Source organism: Schistocerca cancellata, chromosome 4, assembly GCF_023864275.1.
Source record: "Schistocerca cancellata isolate TAMUIC-IGC-003103 chromosome 4, iqSchCanc2.1, whole genome shotgun sequence".
Lineage (NCBI taxonomy): Eukaryota > Metazoa > Arthropoda > Insecta > Orthoptera > Acrididae > Schistocerca > Schistocerca cancellata.
The window spans coordinates 561,647,030-561,661,345 of record NC_064629.1 but is presented as its reverse complement, the minus strand read 5'-3'; the positions used below and the strand labels follow the sequence as shown (position 1 = coordinate 561,661,345).

The following is a 14,316-nucleotide window of genomic DNA, read 5'->3' as shown; positions in this document are numbered from 1 at the left end:
TTTCCTTCCCCATCCTTCCCTCACCCGAGCTTGCGCTCCGTCTCTAATGACCTCGTCGTCGACGGGATGTTAAACACTAATCTCCTCCTCCTCCTCTTAATCTAGTTTTTTGAGATCTGAGAAATCAGGAACATAAATCCATTGGCTACTGATAGCAAAATGTGAGGACAGTGTCATATTACAACTGTCTGTGTATATATTAACTATTAAATCGGAAAATATTTTGGCAACCATAAAATACATGAAAAGATCAGAAGAACAGGTATTATTACAACTACTTTGGATGAGTTTTTATAATCCACAATGTAATCATTCACTCACATAGTGTTTACCTAAATTAATATGTATGGCAGAATAATACTGTATGCTGCACAGGCCCTAAACAAGAGTCTATACCTTTTACAAGTACTGTTCTACAAATCAACAACATGAGCATGTTTCATGCAACAATTGCAAGTATCATTCTGTAACAATATATTTATTAGTTTCAAACACTCCAGAAACTCATCGACAGTGTTAAAGGACTTTTCCTTATTGTTCTATCAAAGGCTGCTAGTCCTGATGAAAATGTGTTGTTGCTAGAACAGACAGAAGCTTTTATTCATTGTGAGAGATGTGCTTGAGCAAGATGTTCAGGCAACTTTAGAGTGAATCCTGGTTCTACTCACAGTTTTAGTCAAACACAAAGATATATTTAAGTGCACACTATGTTTGAGAGATCAAAAATCACAATTTTTATTTAACTATAGGCTATGTTATAGCCAGTCTCCATATCATAAACTGATATTGGTTTTAAAAGACAGTGGAAGAATGCTGTGTCAGATATGAAATTGGACTGGTTTGACTTTAATCACTAGAACACATTTAAGTGTTGTTGTAGCTTTTAGATTTATATTATTTATTTCAGGGTTGATTACAGTCATGTTCTGGAGAGTTGGTTTTGACGCAGTTTTAGTACCATATGCCAACTAATACCAACATCTGAACAGGAGACAACCATTGCCTATGTCCAGTAGGAGAGCAGTTGAAATCCATATGCTGTCATCTGCATTTAGATTTTTTATCCTTTTTCAAAATCAGATTAGTTGAATAATGGGACTTTTGAATATTAGCTAATTCTTTCTTCAATCCACCTGTGGTTGTCCAAAAATTCCTGTTAAAAACTTCTAGAACTTATACAGGGGAGAGAGTACATAATATTTTGAACGGGAACCCATGTCTGGAAACATAGCATTTCCAGTCTGTGGGGGTTTCAGTTCAGATGTTTAACCAGTCCACTTCTATCAGAAGAACTGAATTAGGTGTGACACAGTGCAACTGTTAGGTAACAATTCGAAACGAACCATAACAAATCATCCACTGTACTGATGCATTGCAACAGTGCCTTGATGTGGCAACCACCAATATTGTTACAGACATTGTACCTACAAAGCATGTTCTGGTACACACTCTTCATCCCACCTGATGTCTCTTGTATTTCTAGTACTCATGTCAGCAGATCTTCCTGTGTTTCTACAGGAGTCTCATAAATTAAAGTTATGTGACAACAGGTGACCGTCTGACATAGCACACATCATGCTGTCTATGCTATTGCATACCAGATCAAGCAACTCTAAGACTTTGGCAGATGTGGATGCATTACACATCTTTCTTGAAACCATTGCAGAATGAAAACAGTATGTTTCCAGACATAGGTTCCTATCCAAAAATTATATACTCACTTCCCTCTACAAGTCCTAGAAGTTTCTAATGGGAATTTCTGAACACCATGTACGTTGACCTCAATTCTACTTTCCTTCCACATTTCCATCAATAGCAAATAGTATCACAGACTCTGCAACTGGAAGCATTTTTTGGCATGATAGTGTACGACTTTTTAGCCCCAGCACATGGCACCTAATAATATTTTTTGTAGTACAACATTGACTATTTATATATCGTTATAACATGTATTAATGTTTCATCTCCCCAGTTTAAAGGCCTAAAAGCTTTCATTAGAAATGCTGGGAATAGTTTCATAGCTATAAAATCTCCTTCCTAAATTTTCTGCCATCCTCATAAGCACTGATGGAACCTGTGACAGTGATTTATAGATTTTTCACTTAAGCAATATAAGCAGGATTAAAACCTTGTCTCTCAGCTGGTGTCTTCCAATGGTTATTCTGTCCTTGGAATAAATAAATAAAAAAAACGATATTTTCGCATTTTAACATGTTTATGTGTAATCTGGGACATCAAACAAAGTGTGTATGTTTCTAGAATTTATATAATAAAGTATGCTTAGCTAGTAAAGCTAGTAAATCATTAAAATAGCATTTTCTTGCACTTTTGTGTTTAAGAAATCATTCATGCATTGGGTCATACAAACAAACGATCGTTTGAACATCGCTGTGACACCGTGTATGGAGGACATAGTAATAGGCATCCCTGCCATAAAAAAGCAACTGAGGGTTTAAAATATGTAAGTTGTCAGGTCCAGATAGACTCCCAATTTGGTTTTACAGGAAGAAATCTATGGCATAGACCCTTTATTTAATTTTCATTTATCAAAAATCTCTTGCTCAGCACAAAGTCCTAAGGGAATGGAAAAAAGTGTAGGTGACTCCTGTTTGTAAAAAAGATGAAAGACCAGACCCACAAAATTACAGTCTAATATCTTCAATGCTGGTTTGTTGTAGAATTCTTGAACATATTCTGGGCCTGAATATAATAAATTTCCTTGAGATGGAAAAGCTTCTGTCCACAAATCAGCACAGATTTAGAAAGCATCGCTTGTGCAAAACTCAGCTTGCCCTTCACTCACATGATATCCTGTGAACCATGGATAAAGGGCCACAGGCACTTTCCATATTCATAGAAAGCTTTTGACACTGTGCCCAACTGCAGACTGTTAAGAAAGGTCAAAGCATATGTAATAGCTTCCCAGATATGTGAGTGACTAGAAGACTTCTTATGTAATAGAATCCAGTACATTGTCCTCAATGACAAGTGTTTGTCAGAGAAAGGATATCACCAGGAGTACTCTGGGGAAGCGTGGTAGGACTGCTCATATTCTCTATATAATGCACAGTATATAGAGAGTAAGAGCAGTCTTCAATTATTTAATGGACAGGGTGAGCAACAACCTGTGGCTGTTTGCTTATGATGCTGCAGTACAGAGGAAGGTGTCATTCTTGAGTGACTATAGAAATGACTTAGACAAAATTTATATTTGGTATGATGAATGAAAGCTTGATCTAAGTGAAGAGAAGTGTAAGTTAATGCAGATAAATAGGAAAAACAATATTATAATGTTCAAATACTGCACTAGTAGTTGCTGCTTGACACAGTCATTTCAATTAAATATCTAGCTATAACTTTTCAAAGCAATGTGAAATGGAATTATCACATTAAGATGGTAATAGGGAAAGCAAATGGCCAACTTTGGTTTATTAGAAGAATTTTATGAAACTGTGGTTCATCTGAAAAGGAGACCACATATAGAATACTAGTGCAACCCATCCTTGAGTACAGCTAGAGTGTTTGAGATCACCAGCAGGTCAGATTAAAGGAAAACATTGAAGCAATTCAGAGGCAGACTGCTAGATTTGTTGCCAGTAGATTCGAGAGTGTTACATAGATGCTTCATGAACTCAAATGGGAATCCCTTGAGAGAAGATGACATTATTTTCATGAAACACTGTTGGGAATATGTAGAGAACCAGCATCTGGACTTGACTGCAGAATGTTTCTACTGTTACCAATGTACATTTTGTGTAAGGACCATGAATTTAAGATAAGATAAGAGACCTTAGTTCTCATATGGAGGCATATAGACAATCATTTTTCCCTGGCTCTGTTTGTGAGGAGAGCACAGAAGGAAATTACTAGTTGTAGTACACGGTACCATCTGCCATGCACCATGTGATGGCTTGCGGAGTATGTATGTGGATGTTGATGTAGATGAAAAACTCTTGGGTTTCCAGCTGAATGGCAGTGTTGAGAATACTTGAACTTTTCAATGAATGTCACACTCATTATCTTCAGGCAAAGTGTGACTTCATAGATGATGATTATGACACATGTCAAAACATCACAGTATCTCAAACCAGCCTCCTTGCTGGAAACCTGAGGGCTTTTCATCAGTAGTGTATACTGGTATGGCTGATTTGAGTACATTTTTCCATACAAGGGACATATCATCTGCTGGCCCATCCCCTTCCCCCCTTACTTTTATCCACATACATGAAATACTAGGTGGTGCCTTCATGTCTCTCCCCCCAGCATTCATATACTTGCCTATTATTAGTTTTTGCCTTTAGTTGTGATACAGCTAGTATACAGATTTTGCACTTGTGTGCCTCTGGCTCATCTTGGCACCTTAAGAGCCACTTCCGTTGTTTGGGCCTTAGACTTCCTGTAATCCAGGAAAGTCTACATTCATTTGTGATTTAATACTGTTCATGAAGTATTGTGTTTTTACATCACACTATGTGGTATGATATAACAATTTCAGCATACTGTGTCATGTTGTTTATATTAAAGAATTTATAATATTTGTAACATAGAATCCATTTTGCTATTAGTACTGTGCTTTTGAATATATTCTTGTACTGAGCTAGCACTTGGGGTGTTTTTAAACAAAGGCAGGACCATAATTTTTCTAGGTGTTGTGAATTTATGTCAAATTAGCATATGACAAGTCTTTCATGTATGTATACCCATTCTTCACATTGAGGTGATACATTGACTTTATTAAGGAATACCTACGTAGATTTTCCATAACTAAGCTGCTGCCTGCTACAGATGTATAATCTACAGACTGTGATATATTATTAATCTTTTTAAAATACTGTCTGCACAATTATTGTTCATCAATTTCAGGAAAGCATCAAATACTGGCAACCTTTTTCTGTCATTTAAATATAGTTTTTGAATCAGTGAAATTAACCCTCTGTAGAATATCATAAGTTGGTAGGGAAAGGAAGAAGTTATGGTACAAATTAAGCTAAAAATGGTTCAAATGGCTCTGAGCACTATGGGACTCAACTGCTGTGGTCATAAGTCCCCTAGAACTTAGAACTACTTAAACCTAACTAACCTAAGGACAGCACACAACACCCAGCCATCACGAGGCAGAGAAAATCCCTGACCCCGCCGGGAATCGAACCCGGGAACCCGGGCGTGGGAAGTGAGAACGCTACCGCACGACCACGAGATGCGGGCACAAATTAAGCATGCACTGGCAGTGTCTTATTGAGCTGCCTCTCAGTTTACGATGTAGATAGGTCATACTTGAGAGCATGGTACATAGATTATCAGTGTGAACATTGCAGTTGAATCTTTCATAAAAGCCAATAAATTAACTGATGCAGTGTCTTGTTTCAAAATATTCAAATGTAATGTCTTCATTTTTGTTGCTCGTGCATCCTGAATCAATGTACAGTATCTGAAAGATAACATTGGAGGTGGTCCTAGATACACTATATGCAGTTCATGTGAGTCACTCATTGGAAAACTGATTATGTTTCTGCATTAACCTTTATCAAACTACCTTGGAAAATATGACATAATTATCTTTGCTGTGTCTGTGGTGGATTTTATTCTACAGGATTATGTAAAATCATTTGTGTATGAAATTCTAGTGGAAATTTTAGAGGAACTGATTGGTAAAGTCACAATTGCCGGTTGCATTACAGAACAGACAACATGGATTTCTGAAAGTGTGTGGCAAAATTGTATTTACTACTGTAGTGCATGCACTGAGGCTATCAGTCATCACTTTTAACAGTTTCTGTAAGATTAAGTCATTGTTGTAAACTGTAAGTTGTTCATGTTAATAGAAAACTAGATATTTATCTCCTACCTTTGGTTCCTTACCACAATGTTCTCAGTTTATGGTTCACTAAAATGTTTATACTTTTGATCCTAAGGGTTTGGGATACTATATATTATCTGACCTTTCCTTATTATTAAGTTTTAACAGCATTATGATTATGCTTTTAAATTTGGGGCACACTATGTTTTCAGTTTCTAAACCATAGCAACAGAAATAAATGTAGCTTTATTTTTGGCGTATAATTGGCACTTTGACTTGATGAAACTGTGAGAATATGTAATATCCATGTATTCAGTTACATATCTGTATATGTATATATACACATAGTTTCTTTACTTCTTTCAGCTGAAATTTGTGCAAGACTCTTTCCCTCAAGAAGATGGAAAGCTCTTGATAATGTGTCTTGGAGCTACTTCTGGATTAGGCAGATTAATTTTTGGAAAGATTGCAGACATTCCAAAAGTCAATCGAATATTTCTACAACAAGTAAGTACAGGGAAAAAAAGTACAAATAGCTTCCATAGAGTAATTAGTTTTTCATAACAACGACCGGTATCTATCAATGAATTTATAGCTGTTGCATTAACTTCTACAAGTTTTCTTTTTTGGCATGTCAAGAAATCATAACCACTTCATTGGCTCATGGGTGTCATGTCAGATAATGATATGGAAGCTGCAAATTATTTCAAGAAGACAGCTGCTTGTCATCTTTAGGTGCTTACTGACATGTTGGCTTTTTTGTTGTTTCTTTTTATTGTGTGAGTGGTGTGGGGGTGGAGGTGTGTGTAGAGCCTTATCACCTTTTGTAATTTTGCTGCCTTTGTGTCAGGTAAGGGAGAGGTTTCAGACTTTATTTATTGCTCTTTATTTACAGGTGTTGAGCATACAAAGGGATCCTTTTGTCTGTAGGGATGGTGGACACAATTTAATTTAATTTAATTTTATTACTTGTTTAATAACTTTTTATTGTGATTTATACTTGAATGGAGGTTATTTAGTGTCTTGCAGGTGCAACTCCATCGTCTGCCAGGATGGATTATGTCACTTTATACTGGTGCCGTCATTGGGGAAGGATTGTGCCTACTGTTGTTAATTGATGAATGGTGTGACGTAGTGAGACGATCTTGTCAAACAGCTTTTGGGCCTTTTCCTACACTTTTTGACGCAGGTATTTTTTATGTAGTGCACCATGGAGTTCCTTTGTCCTTACCCTCCAGTATTCTCTGAATGTCCATTGGAGACATTTGTTTTGTATGACTTGGAGCTCCTTGAAATGGGTGTCACATGTTGTGCCCCATGAAGTCACTCCATAGAGCAGCATGGGCTTGGTGTAGTCTCATCTTTGTGGCAACATTCAGACCCTTACTCCTGAAGAAGGGATTGAGAGGTCTCCACTTTCTTAGTTTGGGTTTCTTCTTTCCTGGGATGTGATGGGTGAAGTGTAGTTTCCTGTCCAGGTAAATTCCTAGCTAATGTACCACAGGTGACTGAAGAACAAGTTGGTTTATGATGTGTAGCATTGTATGGATGATCAGTAGGCATTTTGTGAAACTAATGGCCACTGTTTTATCTAGCTTATGGTGATCTTGTGTAGTTGTGCCCATCGCTCCACGAGATCCAGTTGTCATTACAACCTCACAATGCGTTGATCTAATTTTCTGTCTCTTGTTAAAAATGCAGTATTGTTAGCATAGAGGCTAACTGACATATGTGGAACTGTAGGTATCTCATTGATATAGATGTTGAAAAGTGCTAGCGAGATTATAGATCCCTGTGGAATACCAGCATGGACTGGTTTCTCGACAGCATTTTTGTCATCAATGCACAGCTACACTTTCCTGTCTTGAACGAAGTTACCAAATAGTTTTACATACCAATCGTTTATGGTGGTGCTTTGGTTGAGATTGACAATTAGGTTTTGAGGTCCAAGAACACTCCAGTTGTGGAATATCGTGTATTAAAGTTGCCTTGTATGGTTTCGGTAATTTGGAGGAGTTGAAGTTCGATGAAGAGTTTACTTTGGAATCCAAACGGTTCTGGTCGGATCACGTTCCCCAGTATCATAGTGTCTTGTAGTCTTTTGAGTAATACCGATTCTAGGCACTTCCCCAGCGTTGGTAGAAGATTGATAGGCCAATAATTGTTCAAAAGGGTGAGATCCTTCCTGGGTGGTAGCATTGGCACCACCCCCACCATCCTCCGTGCCTCTGGGACGTATCCATGGTGAAGATATGTGTTAAAAATTCTTGTGGTTAGGACCAGCGGGTTCCTTGGAAGATGTTTTAATTCTTCATTGGTGTCCCAGCGAGTTGTTGGCCGTTTTGTGGATGAGTTCTTAAATTTCCGCTGGAGTGGCAAACTGTGGTCAGAAATGTCTTGGTGCATTCTGGAAGATCATAAGGGCTGTCCAGATCTTGTCCTCATAGCATAGGACTTCATCCTCTTGTGCCGGTCGAGGTGGAGTTGTCATCTGCTGCTGATATGTGTCGGCATACTGTTCCATTTATGTCAGTGGGTCGTAGATCAGACCGTCTGAACAATGTACTGCTCTTTTTGGTGGTTTTTGGTGACACAGGTCCTTCATCACTTGCCACTCGTCACGCGTTCGTACCAAGAAGTCAGACATCTTGGCTTCCCAGACTTCCTGACGCCATTCTGTGACATATTTATGGAGTTCCCTGTTCAGCTGGTACATCTGTCTTCTATCTTCTATTCCTAAAGTGAAGCCAACGACTCCAGAAATAATTCCGTTACGTTTTGATGGCTAGAAGACGTGGGAGAAACGCCTCAAAGTTGAAATGTGGTTGAGAAACTCATGTTGTTGACTGGCGTTTCGTGCTTTGGATTTTGGCTATTAACATCTTTACCTGTTGATAATGATCCTTGATGAGACGTCTTGTGCTGGCTAACTTTGTTGTCCAGGAAACACTGAACATGTGGCTGGTCGGTCTGCCTTGTGTTAAGTGGCCGCAATGGGATATGTGACCTCTCAGTATTCGTATTACTGGCTTGTGATCTGACGATAGGTAATTATCAACCGGAGTTGGAGGCTGACGTTGAAATGATTGAGAACCGCTATATCAAGGACGTCTGATTGCTGGTGGATAAAGTGGGCACTCTTGTGGGGTCTGTCGGAACGATCACAGTAATGTTTAGGTCCTCTTCTAGACCGAATAATTGCTGACCCTTTGGATTCGTTTTTCTCGCGTTCCAAGCAGTGTGCTTGCTGTTGAGATCGCCTGCCAGCAGTACCCTGTCGAAACGATCGAAGAGTCATGTAGGTCTTCAGGTAATAAGTGTCTGTTTGGACCAAGATATGCAGTAACACACATGATATTTCCTATGGCTGCTGTGATGGTAGCTCCGAATTGTCGTACACATGGAAGTTGTTTCTGGTGATGACGTATTTCTTTTTTGACTAGGATGGCGGTCCTACCTCCTCTTTTACTGGCCCGATCGGTATGGTACACATGCATGATCCGTATGCAGAACTGTGTCGGCTTCTTTAGACACGTCTCTGAAACGAGCGCGTCAGTCCTGTGGCTTGTCAGGAAGTCCGTTAGTTCCGTCTTCTCTGTGTTGATACAATTCGCGTTTCGTATGTAGATCTTGAGGTGCATTGTAGGGCGTCTGTGGTCCATTCTAGGGCGAAATGAATGATTTCATAAGTTTGTCTACTAGTGAAAGAATGAAAGAACGTTGTTCAGTTTTTGATATAGTGAGGTCAGTAACGAGACGATACACACGATGGCTGGTGTGATGGGGTCCTTGGCGAACGTCGCTGGTTCTCCAGTGGGTAATAAAAGACGTGGGTCCATCACGTCGCCGTAAGTCCTTTAATGTTGTCGTCGCGTATCATACAGGGATGTTTTCGCTGGATGTTGTGTTGCTCTTCCTGCCTGGCTTTTTTGAAGACAAAGGTCTTTTTCCATGGTGGCTGATTGGCAGGCTTCACTTTATACATCCTCACAATCGCTCGGTATGTTTCGCACCCGTGGTAGGTTGCAGGATGATCCTTTCCGCAGTTGGCGCATGTAGGTTTCTCTGTTTTTGGTACTTGGCCGCTCGCCGATTTATGATGGCCGCCACATCGGACACATCTCGGTGCGAGGCAGCAGTAATTGGCTGTGTGTTCCCACTGTCGACATAGTTTGAACTGGACTGGACCGTCCTTGGACTTGTAGCTTTCTACACGCACTCTCGTGTGGAGGAGACATTTCTCTCTTGTGGTACTTCCTGTACATCGATGACGTTGTAGCATTTTTCTCGTAGTACTTTGAGCACTTTTTTCTCAGGAATCTGTTCTGGTAGGCGTTTAATGACGACTTTGAGCTCTTTATCCTCCGGAAGTTGGTGAGTAAAAAAATGGATGTTGTGGTTGGCGAAAAAGTACATAGCTTTTTGCTGGTGTGTGAACGTGTCGAAATGGTATTTTAATCAGTACCACTGATAAATGACATTCAGACCACGGTCGAGAATCGAGCTAAGAGCCTTGGCGAGTTCAAGGTAACCCTGTGTCTGGTAAATGGTCACCAGTGGTACCATGGGTGGTTTGAGGTGGTTAGTTTCTCGTCTTTTAGTTGCTGCTGGCCCTTAAGGTTCTTTGGACCCTCTCGGTGGTGCCTGTGGTAGCGCAATCACTTGATATCTGTTGGTCATCTCTATTTCGTCAATGCGTCGTTTGCGTGGGTTGTATAGTTCTTCTGCACTCTTCCTGTGGTGCCTCTTACACTGGACGGTGGTAAAGTCGTCCTCTTCTTCCCGGAAGCATGTACCATCGTCGTCAGAAAACCGTTGGTACATCTCTACTTATTCTGTTGTGAGTGATTGGCAATTGTCATCAGGGAACGGTTCCTCATCCAGCTGCTCTTGTAAGGAGCTAATGGGTGGCACAGAATATGGTTTCGAAGTGGAGCTGTGCAGTTTCCTTCGGCGGATGGCACCGAGGCCACTTCTATCCTCTGTCGTGGAGTCCATTCTGTTGTCGTTTTCGGGTTGTGTCGTGTTGTCTTCCACCTCGTGGAGGCTTAAATCGACGAAGCTGCGGCTAGCGGCTGACCTGTCTACTCGTCCGCGTCGGTCGCAGGTTGTTTCTCTGGTATTGTTATTATGTGGCTGATGAGAACTATCGCCGGTCGGTGTGGCCGAGCGGTTCTAGACGCTTCAGTCTGGAACCGCGCGACCGCTACGGTCGCAAGTTCGAATCCTGCCACGGGCTTGGATGTGTGTGATGTCGTTAGGTTAGTTAGGTTTAAGTAGTTCTAAGTTCTAGGGGACTGATGACCTCAGATGTTAAGTCTCATAGTGCTCAGAGCCATTTGAACCATTTTGAACTATCGTTAAAGACATCACTGGCGGCCATAGGTGAGTGTATTATTGGCCTCTCAAAGACCATAGTCGTTGCTGGGGTTACCACATTCGATGGTCCTTCCTCCTCTGCTCTGGTCGTCGTAAGAGGAGCGGCCAATTAGGCAGACGGTGCGGCAAGTCGAGCCGACTTGCGATCTACCGACTCCTGCGTGACCGAGGCAGCTTCCTCAGCTGCACGCGTTCAGCTGTCTTTCATCTGCGGCATTGCGAACTCGACGTCTGTGACAAGGTGCTGTTTTTTTTCCTTTATTGTAATTTCATGCCCCTGCCCTACATGGGCATTTAACATAAGTTAAATGTCGGCCACAGTATAAAAACACATAAATATAAAACCACTGTAAGTGATGATGCACACACGAAGAATAAAAACTGCTGGTAGGGACCTGCCGAGGGCGGGAGGCCTGAGAGGAAGGAAAAAGACGGGAGAGGAAGGTGCAGTGGGGGGGGGGGGTGGAGAGGGTGGGAAGAAAAGAAAAAAAGGGGGCGGCGGCGCACCAAGAGGCAGGAAACGGGCGGGGCGGGAGATGAAGAGGGAAGGCAGGTCAGGCGGGAGTGCAGAAACACAGAAGAAGGGCATGGGAAAGGGGAGGCATAGGGGGCAGGAAAACCATTCACAGAAGGGAAGAGGAAGGGAGAGGGAGCCCTGAGGAGGAGGAGGGGGAAAGGGGGGTGAGATTTGCTAGGAAGGGTAGATATCAGGGCAAAGCTCATCATCCGGGAGAGGTAGGTGATGGAAGTTGTGTTGGGAAAGGAGGTGGAGGGTGTGGAGATGGAGAGAGGACGGGACACAACGGTAAAGGCGCGGCAATGGGCTAGGGATGGAGAGCAAGGGAACACCAGGGGGTGGGGGGGATCGAGTTGGCGGACGATCTACAGAGTGTGTATGTGTTTGAGGAAAAGAAGAAGATGGGGGTAGGGGATGAGGTCGTTGAGGATTCGCATGGAAGACGGAAGGTGGATACGGAAGGCAAGGCAGTGTGCATGACGTTCTAGGATTTTGAGGGCTTTACAGAATCTGGGAAGGGAGGAAATCCAAGTGATGCTGGCATAACAAAGGGTGGGGTGGATCAAGGATTTGTAGGTATGAAGGATGGTGGAAGGGAGCTGTCCCTATGTCCGGCCAGACAGGAATTTCAGGAGGTGGAGTCTATTGTGAGCTTTGTGTTGGATCATAAGGAGATGGGGAATCCAGGAGAGGTGACGAATGAGGGTGAGGCCAAGGTATTTCAGGGTAGGAATGAGGTGGATAGTGTTGTGGCGTAGCAAGACAGCCACGCCACTCGGAAGTAGCCGAAAGGCACGCGTTAAGCTCACGCAGATGGGCGTGAGGTCTGAAACAGGATACGTAATGAATGCTATAAAGAAAAGTACGTAGCTTCTGGAATACTTAGCTTTAATCCATCATTTGTATACAGCATTCTTGATGATACAAGTGATACTCTCAAGAAATGGTTAATGGCGCCTTGCTAGGTCGTAGCCATGGACTTAGCTGAAGGCTATTCTAACTGTCTCTCGGCAAATGAGAGAAAGGCTTCGTCAGTGTAGTCGCTAGCAAAGTCGTCGTACAACTGGGGTGAGTGCTAGTACGTCTCTCTAGACCTGCCGTGTGGTGGCGCTCGGTCTGCAATTACTGACAGTGGCGACACGCGGGTCTGACATGTACTAATGGACCGCGGCCGATTTAAAGCTACCACCTAGCAAGTGTGGTGTCTGGCGGTGACACCACAGATAGGACGACAATAAATGGTGAAGTAAAAATCGTGGAGCTGGAAGGAGTGGGTGGTAGAACCTATGATGACTGCCTGGGTCTTGGAAGGGTTGATGTGAAGGAGCCACTGGTTGCACCAAGTGGTGAACTGTTAAGGGTGGGTTTGAAGGGTACGTTGGGATCGTTGAAGGGTAGGGCAGGGGGTCAGGAAGGCGGTGTCATCAGCAAATTGGAGGAAGTGAACAGGTGGGGGAGGTTTGGGCATATCGGCATTATACAGAAGATAGAGGAGAGGGGAAAGGATGGAGAATTGGGGCACGCTGGCAGTGGGATAGATAGTACGGGTGTTGGAACTGTGGGTAGTGACATAGGAGGGACGATGGGAGAGGAAGGAAGCAATGAGATGGAAGAAATTAATGGGGAGAGCATAGGTCTGGAGTCTGAAGAGGCACCCGGGATTTCAGACATGGTCAAGAGAAACAAAGATAGCGGAGTGACAGGATTTAAGTTGGAGGGGAAGAAGATTGGTAAGGTTAAGGGGCTGGTCGTTGGCTGACAAGGAGAGCCAGAAGTCAAACTGGGTAAGGGGAAGGAGGTAGTGCTGGTTAAGGTTGTGATGAATACAGTGGAAGAGGATGGACTCAGAGACCTTACTGAACACAGAGGTGAGGCAGACTGGACAACAGGAACTGCCCTACGCCGCAGTACCCTCTCCTCCTTGATGACCATCCCTTTCCTGACAACCTCAGTAAGGCCAACCACTTTGCCTCCCACCTATCCAATGTCTTTTCCATTCCAGATGATCCCCAATTTGATTATTCCCTCTTCCCTGACATCATTGAACATACAGATACCTCCACTCCTCCCCTTGCTCCTAGCTTCCAGTACTTGGGCCACACACCACCCTCAGGACTTTTAACACTCCCATCACTACACAGGACATTGGCCTCACACTCTGCACTAAATGCAACACCGTTCCTGGCCATGACTGCATTACCTACCACCATCTCAAGCACTGCCCTCCCTCCTTCCTTGCAGCCCTTGGCACCCTCTACAATGTAATCCTAGCCACTGGCTTCTACCCTGACTTGTGGAAAACCTCCTGTACTCTGATGTTCTCCAAACCCAACAAGCCTCCATCTGATGCCTCTTCCTATATGTCTCACTTCAGTGTTCAGCAAGCTCTTGGAATCCATCCTTACCTGGCACATCCAATCACCACCCCCTATAGACACCACCTCCTCCCCAACACCCAATGTGGCTTTCGACCTTCCTTCTCTGCCGATGACCAACTCCTACGCCGCACTCAACTTCTCTCCCTTCAGCTTAACTCCCATTGCTCTACCGTTTTTGTCTCTCTAGACCTCGAAAAGGCCTACAACTGTGTATGGCATCCTGTTCTCCTGTTTAAAACTCCAGA

At 42.7% G+C, this 14,316-nt stretch overlaps 1 protein-coding gene across 3 annotated transcripts in view; it reads left to right on the top strand.

Moving 5' to 3' along the window:
• LOC126183187 (monocarboxylate transporter 10) overlaps nucleotides 1-14,316 on the top strand; it is a 422,090-nt gene that overhangs the window by 332,658 nt on the left and 75,116 nt on the right. For all 3 annotated transcript variants that reach the window (XR_007536702.1, XM_049924922.1, XM_049924921.1), the window contains exon 4: nucleotides 6,164-6,304. Coding sequence is in view for 2 of the 3 variants with exons in the window: in XM_049924922.1 (XP_049780879.1) it covers nucleotides 6,164-6,304 (141 nt within the window). In the remaining variant the exon portion in view is untranslated. The remainder of the gene's footprint in view (nucleotides 1-6,163; nucleotides 6,305-14,316) is intronic.